The sequence below is a fragment of the Amblyomma mixtum genome, chromosome 9 (assembly GCF_055824585.1).
Source record: "Amblyomma mixtum isolate Tamu chromosome 9, ASM5582458v1, whole genome shotgun sequence".
Taxonomy (NCBI): Eukaryota; Metazoa; Arthropoda; class Arachnida; order Ixodida; family Ixodidae; genus Amblyomma; species Amblyomma mixtum.
In genome coordinates this window covers 6,558,875-6,571,312 of record NC_143020.1, presented here as the reverse complement: position 1 = coordinate 6,571,312, position 12,438 = coordinate 6,558,875, and the positions used below count along the sequence as shown (strand labels likewise).

Sequence of the window (12,438 nt, the reverse complement as noted above, 5' to 3'; positions counted from 1 at the left end):
AAAGAGGAGGTGCTGCAGAAGATACAATTTAAAAAAAAATAACGTATATGATATAACTGCATTGGTACAGTAGGAAAGTGTGTTGTAATTGACAAAAAAAAACTTATTTTCTTCGGCATAAAAGTCGTAAATACACCGGTGGAAATTCTGCCTGGGCACACAAATGTATATACTAAGCGCAGAGCAATGCATTGGGGCACTCTGCGACAAATACCATGCCCACCTACTCCTTTCGGTAAATATGGAGTAAAACTTACCGGATGTGGTCGTAGTGTTCCGCTTTAGGTGTGCTGGAAAGAGGGATAGAAAGAGGCATTCAATACAAGATGTAGTCCCGGTTTCTGAGAACACATTACATTTTCCGTGCGTGAACCGGTTTCCCACTTGACCAGAGTGTCTGACGAAGATCGCTAAGGGAGCAACCGGATAGGCATCTTGTTGCAGCGCGACTTACGGGCTTCTGGAGCTGATAATGATGAAAGCAAACGTGCGCATAACATTTTTTTCTAATGGAACAGCGAAGGCATCAGTCGTTAGCAAGAGAGAAAATGTTTTTCGCCGGTACCAAGTTGAAGGCCCTGCGGCTCCCGGCCCAAAAAACTACAAAATGCACGGCCAGAATTTCAGATGTGAAAGGAAGCAGTAAACTAAGAAAGGATTGTAAAGCAAGTAATATCTTTCAGGTATTTACAACAACTAAAATAATTGTTTAAATAAAGCTAATTCTTACGCTGCCAGGTTGAATTCCTGTGGCCGGGTAAAAAATTACGTTTTATTCCAGATGATAAGGTGCTGATAGAACAGTGGATAGTTGTTTTCATCTTCCCAAAAACACCGCACCTCATAGAGACGCGGCACTGTTCTGAGTGCTTTCCAGGAAAGGCTTTCAGGGAGGGTTTTATTTCCTACAAATGAAATTTTGAAAGGTGGAACACTTGAACGTTTTATTCCTATACGATGTTCTTTTAATGCAAGGTTGTAGAAAAAAAGACTGAAGAAGGAACATGCGCTGAAATATATCATGGATGATATTGCAGTGCCTGTTCAGGCAGTGTTGTTGGACGCACATTCTCATTTCTTTAGCAGTAATACTATCAGCAGCACTTAGGGGTTAGTGAAAACGAGGCAGCTCTGTCCACTATGTGTTAAAAGAGGAATGGCATGAGTTATTTGGTGCATGAAAATTTTGGAATGCATCTGAAATATTTATCTTTGCTTAAAATTGAATTCAAGTCATTATTTAAATGCAGTCAATGGCTTAAAACTAAATAAAATTCAAGGCTGAAAAAGAATGCTGTGTGTGCAAATTTTACTAAATGCACATATCTTTCTAAGACATGACTTGAGCAAGAACGTATTATATGTAAAACTTGCAACTGCGTAACACTCTGTACAGGTCAATACAGGTGTTCGTCCCATACGATGGACCCGTTTTAGCCTGGCGGGAATTTTACATTATTTCGTGAATGATTTTGCATGTGATAAGCAATTGCTGTATATCTGAGCTAATTGCCGTCATTTTCAACGGCGTTTCTAAAGGCTGATTGCCATGGTTTGTAACGTTTACCTTTTAAATGCGTTCTTATTTAGACTGTGCCTTATCCTATGTAAAGTTTTATCAGCGAGGAGCAAGTCAGACGCATTTACTGGCGTCCATTTCTGAATTTTTAGGTAAACCTGATGAATGCTGGAGAAAGCTCATATTATAATTTATACACGGTGCGCAGTTACAAAATATGAACAGCCATGTATTGCAGTATGCACATTTCTAACGACGCATATACGCATTGATTAACATGTTTAGCATACTTTATATTCCTTTTGCGTATATGAGCGCCATTCCAATAATGTTCCGCCGTTACCGTACTGAAACTTATGTTATATATACTGCTGCTGTTGATTTTGCAGTTTTCTACCCTTCGCTGTAAAACGCTATAATCTCGTATCCTCTTAAATGGTCAAGCACTTGTACAAAGGGATCACGCATGAAGCCTTCTGCCCACTGAAATTTGCGTTATGGAAGACACCTACAGCGTATAGTTTCCGATTGTGACGGAGTGTCTGACTCTGAAATCTTGTGCTTTTGCTAGCGGCTCAAGGTTTAGCAAGGATCACTGAAATCTTAACACCGCCGAAGCAATGAGAAAATAATCAGGCTGAAGGATGGTTTACTAAGCCGATGGAAGTAGTGTAGGGAATACCGTTTGCAAATATTTATGAATACAGATTTCGAGAGCGCCGATCTGGCCCTCAACGTTTTACTGAAAGCGCAGCCCGAAGCTAAAAAAAATTTGGTCTTGAAACGCTGCCGTGCAAAGTTACGAAGGAGATAATTTTTTTCGTGCAGCCGCAATACATCCTTATTCAATGTATGTAATGTTATGAAGTCATGATTTGGAACGCGGTTTGCTGTTGGCGCCCTCTGTGCTAATAATTATCGAGCAGGACCGCAGTGTCATCCTGAGTCGAGTGTTTATTTAGTGAATTAATTAATTAATTAATTAATTAATTAATCAATTAATTAATTAATTAATTAATTTTATATTTATTTATTTATTTACTTATTTATTTATTAGTTACCTGCATCGCCCCGCAGGGCATTACAGCAGGGGGTACAGACTTCATTGTAGCTATAAAACAATTATTGCAGTGCATGGAAAAATGCATCATTAAATGCGATCCGTACAATGTTCGATGGAAAACTGTTCCAGTCCCGAACAGTGTCATGTTGTAGCTTATATAGAGATGTTAAATCCTAATGGTAAAAAAAAACATTGTGTACGCTAGAGTTGCTCTTTTTATTCCAACTGGGAATGCTGAAGCGTTGAACCTTATGGCACTTCTGTCGAAGCTTTGAACTCAGATAAATTTCATGGCGCAGTTGCTGCAAATCCGTACAAGGTATGAGCTTAGAAAAATTTCAAGATGTAGAAATATTGTTTCATGGATAGTGAAAAAGTCGTTACAATACCATGGCTACCAGTTCAACAGCCCCCTCACCTATTTAAGTAACAATCTGTTCTATTTGTTCCTGCCGATAGTGTCTATCTTTCTCATTTTCAATGAGTGAAATTTCAATACACTTTCTGAAATTGTGGAACTTTATAGCTAGTACACTCAACAGGAAGCGTGTGAGTTTTCCGTATCGCGAAATTTCATGAATTTCACGAAACCACTAATCATAAGGAGAACTAAAGTCCACTGTGAAATCAAAATATGCAGATGTTATTTCGATAAAAAGCTTAAACAGTACAGCTTAGGGGCACCCACAGTTTGGCGTAGCTCGCAAAAATCCATGGAAGCACTTTGTGCCAATCGGAAAGGTCACCCACTTTTTACCAACGATTGAAAATAGGTTAACGCTCACCAGGAGTATTCGCAGTGTTGAGCCACAGGAACGCTTGGAAAAAAACAGAGAGAGAAAAACACAATTCTTTATGCAACAAATAGTCTTGATTGGCAAAAGCAGGATAGACATTGAAGCTCGTATCAAGTTTATAGTGCCGGCGAAGGTCAGAAAAAAAAGCTACTTTATAATTTACTATGGAGAATCTTTCTAGATGTTTAAGGTTTGAAATACTGCAGCTCAGAATGGTAGATAAACGTAATTCGCAGAAAGCACACGCACATGTATTCGCCTGGCATTTTTCAGAGCAAACAGTCAAGCCTAGCGGCCTCAAGAACAATAAATAAGAACATCAATGCTGCGCCCAGGTCGAACAGCTTGGAAAGCAAGCAAGTGAAAAGCACACAACAGCTGTATCTTGCCGGTATTCAGCTACGGGGCAGAAACGTGGAGGCTAACGAAAATGGTTCAGCCTTAGTTAAGGACAACGCAGCCAGCTATGGAAAGAAAAATGATAGATACAACGTTAAGAGACCGGAAACTGGCAGAGTGGGTGAGGAAAAACGCGGATTAATGACATCTTAGTCGAAACAGAGAGGGAGAAATGGGTTTAGGCAAGGCATGTAATACGAAGGCAAGATAACCGCTGGATATTAAAGGTGACAGAGTGAACTTTCAGAGAAGGCAAGCGTAGCAGAGGGCGGCAGCAAGTTAGGTGGCTGGATGAGATTAAGATGTTTGCGGCTATACAGTGGCCGCAGCTGGCAAATGACAGGGTTAATTGGAGAGACATGGGAGAGGCCTTTTCCCTGCAGTGGGTGTAGTCAGGCTGATGATGATGATGGCAGAACCAAGAGGATTGTTGCAAGAGGGAAACTTCAACACGAACAGATCAACGCCGGCCAGTAGGAGAGAGAGGACGACGACTACCCTCTAAGAGGGGATATAAGAGGGAAGCATGGGACGCTGAGGAAGACTCCGGAGACTAGGCTTAGTGGTGAAGAAGAAAGTCACGCCGTAGGGAAATCCTAGAGCGGTCTGATGCCTTCCGCTGCAGAGTCGAGGACTCCTGCACAAGCCTCTTAGTCGTTAAGGTGAAAGAGGTCTGGCCCGCTCATTCCGCTTTGAAATGAAGGAAAGACTCGCCGTAGGAGAGATCCAAGAGCAGTCACACACCTCCCACCCCGACGCCGAGTTCGATCAAGACCCGGATGAAGCATGGCCCACTTGCCCGTGCTGCCGCCGACCAAGCGCTTCGCTACCCCGTAACCGTCACTAATGCTGCAGACTCCCTCAGCCTTCACCGAAGGAAAAATCCCTTTGTGCGCGTGCCGATTACGAAGGACTTGCCAGCGAAAACTTCGCACTCTCGGGTGAGCCGCAAAGGCACCTGTAGCCCCACTGTTTATTTTACGGTCTTTCTGCTTCCTTCCTTTCTTTGGCCTTGTGCCTTTGCGCTGAATACTATGAACTTAATTTATGATCAAACATGTTTGCTTGTTTGCTCATCCTGTGTCTCTTTTCCTCAACTTTGTGTGGACCAACGCATGGGAATGCATAAGCCGTACTGAGCGCGCCACACATGCTTGCTAGACGCATGTGGATCTTTCAAGAAGTTTAACACGCACAAGTATGTAAACTTCGCCGTCATTCCTAAAAAGAGTGAAGCCGACAGTGGTGTGCTTTGCTATGCATTATTACAATCTTGGTACGAACTGTACGGGCCCGCTCTGCGTGTATATTTCATGGGCCCAAACATATCTAGAAATTATGGACAACACCACTAATTCGCGGGAAGTTATTTATAAACGTATTTTTTTTTCGTAGATGAAAAGATTGAAGCACAGGATTCAGATTACCTGCAGATCTGTCCTCGGGACGCTTCTAATTTTCTGCTATTTAGTGTCAAAAATAGACCCTTTCGTTTTTTAAGACAACCTTAGCTACTAAACGTGAGCGCAGGAATAACTTTAAAAGCTATATTTTTCTCTACTTCGGAAGGGAAGACCAGTCCTGGCATATGTGTTTATGACTTTGCGTTACAATATTCTACACTTGTGACATAATAAAAAGTGGTTTCAAAAAAGTTAGTTGGAATTGCTGGTCCGAAAAAGAGTTCACAGATCTCACCGCAGTCGCAAAGCGCCATTCATATGTACATTTGGTATAGCCACTAAAGGGTGTTTTTCTTTTTGTTAATTCGTTACGACAAGTGAATTCAACATATTTTGTAACCAGAAGAGGAAAAGGAAAAACAAGGTGATTAGGAACGGTGTTAAATGTTCGGCAATGCCGGTCCTATAAGAAAGTTTCACTCTGATGCAAAGTAAGTAAGCATTGAGAGAACAAAATCTGGAACAAAATCATCAAAAAGGATTGCCGTTCCTTGTGTTCATCGATTGTATAATTTGTTTTCGTACAAAGCTTAATACTGACACGCGAAGGACCGCGAATAACAGGGCTTACTCACCTCTAATAGTGGCGAACATCGTGACAACAAAGAAGACAAAGACAACGACGCTCATGCATCCTACCAAGACCCACGCTTGAGGCGACGGGCCGACACTATTGAAAAAAATAGGCGAAGATGTTCACCATTAGGCACTGTGTACATTATATTCATCATCACTGTGAATAGAAATGTCGCTTCAAGGAAATTATGCGTAATTTTGCAGCAACAAATAAAAATCAGTCTTTGTTTCAACTGAAACCATGGAGCTGTACACTTTAGTAACTCTCTCGGTGTATCATAATTTTGCTTCTTCGCGGACGGATAGCCTTTTCGCCTAGTCGATTCTTATACCGCAGCTGCCTTCTAACGCTCCTTGATAGCTATTGCGACGGCGTAACACGCGTTGCCCTTGGGCTGATTTGTGCCGACACAATTGAAGGAGCGAAGAATTGTGTCAAAGTGCCACCTGAAGGTTTCGAGCAGTATATGGACGGCGTAAGGTAAACGGCAGGCACAAAGAATAGTTTCCTATAAAAAGTTTTGAAATTTTCTAAATATTTTGAGTTCACAAACATCGGAATTTCTCGACCCAAAACAACGTATTTGTAATTGTCTCCATTTGCGAGGGCTCAATTTGCTGGATTCTTCGCCAGCACACGTCTTCTGAGCCTAGTATCACAAATCAGCAGGAATTTTCAGAGATATGAAGGCCTCGTTGTGACATATATTTAATAAAAGCGAATAGCTGCGGATACCAAAAATCCACAACGGAATGCTTTTTTGCGGTGCTTCTCAGGGGTAAATTAAAAGCGCAATCGTTTTTTACATTAACGTTAACAGACAAGCAGAAAAAAAAACTGGCACGTCTAATCCCTTTGTGTGTTGGCAATGCGGTAATATTCGAAGCTGTTAATGCCTTTTCCGGAAGCGACTAACGAGCCTTGTCAGACCCAGATTGCTCTACCTGAGCTCTTCGTGTGCACCGCAAAGCGTTGTTAGCAGAAGGAGGTTTAACTCAGACAATAACTTGTCTAGTGAGGCTGCCTTTTGAGATCACTTCTGGCCACCAATTAGGCATTCCCTGCTCTTGCGCGATCGCTAATGAAGTCACTGCCTACCAGCCAATCAGGGATTTTATGGACAACTCCCGACGGCACCGGGTTTTTTCAACGGTCAGGGTTTACGCTACCACACAGAAGCCCAAGTCGCCAGTGGCATACCATTCCACCATCTTCGTATGCCACGTAAGGGGCTCTACTAACTGTAACGCGGCGAAGGGCGTCCAATCTTCGATTGAGTGGCAGTGAACTGAATTCTAAATGTTAGGTTACATAGAAAACGAATACGCTCGAAAGCAGAAAACTGGGAAGACGCCGCCTTATATACGTTGATAGAGCACCGCACACGACTTAAAGAGATCATGGGTTCGTATCCCACTGGAAATATGTTGTGCTTTGTTGTCCTTTTCTTGGTTTTGGTGTCTAGAGGCTTCTTCCAAATGACGAGGTCAAGGTCAGTTTGCATGGGTCTCGAATGGGTTGCAACAAGCAGAAGCGACATCTCTAAGGCGGCGGAACTGAAGTGCTAATATGAAGTGCGAGTAAAAGCACAAATGAGTGAAGAGTAATCGGTCGCATATTGTTAATTTATAGCGATTTAAAACGCAGTTCAAGTTATTCGTTTATTTATGCTTTTTTTGTGTTTTTCTTCCCAAAGTGCAAAGCTCTTTTAATGAAATGTGTAGCTCGCGTTCCCTCACAGTAGCGGCCTGCGGCTCTTACGTCATTCACCTTGACAAACGTTGACCTTCGCTATTCTGCCGCTTGCTTGCCGCTAGCTGTCGACTGCACCCCGCCTTGGCATGCGGATCTCGCTTTTTTGTGACTTCACTGCGTGCAGCTTCTCGACCTTTATCAGCGGGGATCTCAAACGATTGGTTACTTTTTATCAACGTAGTACTTTCCTATCACCTACGTGCGAACGCTGCTTTTTTTCTTCCATGCCAGCCGCAATTTCAGACTCACGCTGCTGCTTTCGGAAAGAAGGTGTGGTTCGAGATGAAGGCTTCAACTTGAGCGCGACGCACGAGGAAAAGACGAAGGAAGAAGACACAACGTGCGCGGTTTACTGAAAATAGCGGCGGTGCTCTTCTCTCGTTGTGCGTGCTTTTCTCATCTTTGCCTCGTGTGTCGCGCTGAGACTCGAGTTGTTCAAGGATTTACTCCTCCCACCGAAAACACCTGTCTATGACGTCAAGTTTTGTTGTTTAATTATGACGTCATATTTCAGTTGCCGCACACTTCGAAGACGGCGCTGGCTCCACACCATTAGCCGCACCTTTTGAAGGTATGGGCTTTTATATGCAAGCAGCTTTGCAATTTAATCCTTGAGGTGAGGTTTTATTGCCCTTGTGACGCGCGTCTGATTACGTACAGCCTTCTACTCATTCCCATTTCGGTGTGTTACGCTCTCTGCGTTGCACTTACAAAGGAGCGTTGCCTGAATGCGCTCAAGAAGTCATTACTTGCATATTGGTATGCGAACGGGAGATTTACATGGATACATTTTACCATGGGGCCGCTCCTCAATTTAAGAGGGCCTAGTAAAGGCGGAGTAAAATGTAATGGTCGGTACATCATGCTTCAGTGTTTTCGTTTTCGCTCTTGCCCTTTAAACTTTTTACGCTTTTGCTTACACTGAGTTCGGTCATTGTCAAAATAAACAAGAGCACAAAATAAAATTGAGCATGAGTTACATAAGTTTTTGCTTTCGCACTTGCCCTTGAAACTTATATTTTTGCTTACACTGAGTTCGGTCAGAGTCAAAATAAACGACAGCTGAAAATTGAATCGCGCAATGCATGATGAGCTCCGAATTCAAAGCAAACTGGAAAGTGGCGCCGTTGATTTTGAATTCTAAGGCGTGGTTACACCTCTTTTTTATAAGTAACAAAGCCGGTTTGAAATTCCTATCAAATAAATAATACCTCTGCGCTTTCACGATCCCGTTTCTTGATATTTTGCTCGTGCTTGAGTCTGACCCTTTTGTAGAATTACCACATCTCATTCAGAGACGCTGCGCTCCGACCCCTTTGCTATCTCCGGGGTCTACGTTTGAAGACTACACGGCAGCTTAATGGATGATGGACACCTTCCTAAAAGCAGAATCCCCTTAAATATCCCCATTCGCTTTCCATAGTTTAATATTTGTTGAATTTATACAAAGCCGTCGACTGCAATGTCTAGCCGGTGTTTTGCTTTATAGGTATGGCAAGAAGGTAAGTACAAAAGAAGAGCTCCGTTGAGGATCGATAGAAAGGGTAGTACTTACTGGCGTACTTCCTGGTCTGCGAAAGAAATAATTTGGAAGAAAGTTCTTTTTATAATCTCTGAATAGTTACAACAATTCCCGTTTTCTAGACTAATGTGACGAAAAAATGAATAATTTCGCCCAAGTATGCTCTCGTATTCCATATTTTCTAATGTGAATTCTTGGTTGTTTGAAAACAGTGCTGTATATAGCCAAGATCACTCATCCACGCCAGCTTAATTAGGAAAGCTTCACTGTTAAAAACGCGGGAATAGGACACAGCAGTGTTCAGTATTTGCGCGGCTAAAGCTGTGCAATAAAGTAGACGGGTTGTAGAATGTGCATTTTATGTCACGTCGCTATTAAGCTATATCCGATCAGGACTTTGACGCTGATTCGTCGGACTGCTAGTCATGTCGGCTGCCGATTTTCCGAATCCGTTTCTTCAACAAGATTTTTGATAGCTTCTATTAAGAACCTATATTTAGTTACTCATAGTGTATGCCATTATTTATGGGGTTCCGGTCTTAGACCACCCTTGATATCGACACCTATGATAACCGATTTCCTCTTGAGCTTTCCGAACCTTAGATCTTCTTCCACATTTCTTGTCTACGTCTTGCTCGGTCCTCCTTTGAGGATCTTTCCCGTTTCCAAGCTTTGCCTTTTTTATACGTTCTTCAATCCACATCATTAAATGACACCACCATGCAAATCAGTTGGCTTCAATTCTTCGCTCAGTTTGTGTGAGTTTTCCATCCGCTCTCTTTCCAGATCTTTCCAGAGTGTGTTCTAGCATTTAATTCCACAAATTCATCTTGCGCGCAGATTTCACAGAATAATTTTGTCGCGAAGGAAAGCCCCAGCCGATAAACAAGCGCTAAACATACCCCCCCCCCCCCCCCAGCATACTTTGGCAGTTTAATCATACAAAAAAAACTTCGCTTTTGTACTGTTTGGAAAAGGATACGATGGTCGAATCTCGCCGAGCAACATGCTACGACTAGCTCGATTGAGGATTCTGATGGAATGATGCGGCCGTGTCTGTTTCCGGTGAGCATGACATATTCAGCGAGACTTTCAAAATCAGACAGAAATTACATTTAAGAAGCAAAAACCATACATCTAATTTTTTCCCACTTGCAGAGAGTCAGTATTGAAAAATATAACGCATGCACCAGTTTTATATCCATTCAGCAAAAAGCGGTGACATCGTGCAAAGCACAGAATAAAGAACATACTCTTTCGTCGTCGCCTTGCCAAATGAGGATTTTATACAGTGAAAACATTTTTCCCAGATTGAGATTCCTCTAGAAACCGTCATCGCGAAAGTGGCATAGGCCCGTGCGAATGCGGGTATTCATTGCTTTCTTCTCACCCTTGCTGCAGTAGGATGACCCCGCAGAGGCCATTTACAGGTGAAGCTTATGCGCCGAAGTACGCTACGCCAGAAGGCCTAGTGTTCTCATAAATGCAGCCATTCAGGCGGCTCACATGAAACACTAGAAGTCAGGGCGGGTTAACGCACGGAGGAACACGCTAGCAGGTTTCAAGATAAGCCAATGCACTGCGGTTTTGCGTGCCCGATTGCAGCCTTGTGGTCTAGTGCAACGCCGTATGTTATGTTATGACTTGGTTTATGGAATTTTAATGTCCCAAAGCGACTCAGGCTATGAGAGACGCCGTAGTGAAGGGTTCCGGAAATTTCGACCACCTAGAGGTAAGATCTGCGCTTTTATTTTACCACGCATGTCATATTGGTGAAGACAGGTATCGTCTACTTTGAAATTCTTGGTGTCGAAATTCTCAGCTTCAGAGTGGGTTGTCCCCACTGCTGAAGATCAAGCCAGTGTGGTTAAGATGACTAATGCAAGCCTTTGTGAGCCTGCTACTGTATACATGTTAGCATTGCGCAGAATCATAACACTTAGTAGACAGCGTCTTCTCAAAATATGGCTACATGCTCATGCAGGCAAAATGGTAGGCGCACAAGTAAGTAAGATGGCACAAAGACCAACTACTTTCAACGAACCCATGCATTTGTTTCAGCTGAAATTTGGTCATTATTCAGCTCTCCGACATATAGCTTTCGTAGCAGTGTCTACACACAACCACATTGTTTCTGAATATTGCCACGTATCATTGTACTGTTTGTTCGTTCACGCTCAAGGCTGCAGGAAAGGGTGTTATCACTTTTGTTCGTGACGCGAGAAGCGACCAGACTAATCTCGATTGATCGCAGCCATGAAAGGCTGCATCTAGGTTTTTCTAGATTACTGTAGATGATCTTGTCCTGTTATCTGGAAGTTTCCTTGCCGCCTTTAAATTGAGCGATGCCGCGAGCGGCGGACATTCGTAGTTCGACGACCGCCGAGCACGCCTGTTGCTTACGCCGCCGCCGAGTGATTCAGTTCTTTTGAGGGCGCAAGTCAGCCCAAATAAAGAGCTTCGTTTGCAAGTATTTCTGGTGTCTTCCTGACCGCTGGACTGCCGTCACTACAACGTGACATCTGGTGGAGGTGCTGGGTAGCCTCCCATGTTCCGGACACCCCCTACAAGTCGAGACGCCAGCCCTTTGAGTCATCTACCGCAGGACCTGAGTCCAGTCCACCGCGCAAGCCGACGCCTGCAAGGGGACGCACCTGAGTTCGGGACCCTGCCGGACCCTACCCGGAAGCGAAAGCAAGTACCAACGTCCATCATGACTTTGCCCCAGACGACCACTCCAATCATTCTGCAGCAGCCCCGGGTGCCACCAACCTTCGACGCTTCGCCTGGCGCCGACCCCGAGGAATGGCTGGAGCAGTTCGACCGTGTGGCTGTCTTCAACAACTGGGACGACGCCATGAAATTTAGGTACGTCTTCTTCGCCCTGGAGGGACCAGCAAGAGTCTGGTTCGAGAATGAGGAAGCCAGCCTTGCCAACTGGGAAACCTTCAAGGAACAGCTTCTGAAGACCTTCACAAACGTCGTGCGAAAGGAGAGAGCCCAGCAGCTGCTACAGTCTCGCATACAACACCCAAACGAGACCGTTGCAGTGTATACTGAGGAGATGAAGCGCCTCTTCCGGCGTGCCGACATGAACATGAAGGAAGAAGAGAAGGTGAAGTTGCTTATGCGAGGAGTTAAAGAGCAACTATTTGCCGGCCTCGTTCGCAACCCACCGAAAACCGTCGCGGAATTCGTAGAAGAGGCATCCACAATGGAGAAAACTCTCGACGCCCGAGCCCGCCAGTATGACCGCCAGCAGCGCTTTTTGTCAGCAAGCTGCATGGACACCGCTAACAATGATAACCTGCGGGAGGTTATACGTGAAGTTGTGCGAGAGGAG

At 43.8% G+C, this 12,438-nt stretch overlaps 1 protein-coding gene across 1 annotated transcript in view; it reads right to left on the bottom strand.

Moving 5' to 3' along the window:
• Positions 1-5,835, bottom strand: part of LOC149328178 (uncharacterized) — a 37,410-nt gene extending 31,575 nt beyond the window's left edge. The window contains exon 1 of the mRNA XM_089558920.1: positions 5,817-5,835. Coding sequence (XP_089415046.1) covers positions 5,817-5,835 — 19 coding nt within the window. The remainder of the gene's footprint in view (positions 1-5,816) is intronic.
• Between the last annotated feature and the right edge of the window lie 6,603 nt (positions 5,836-12,438).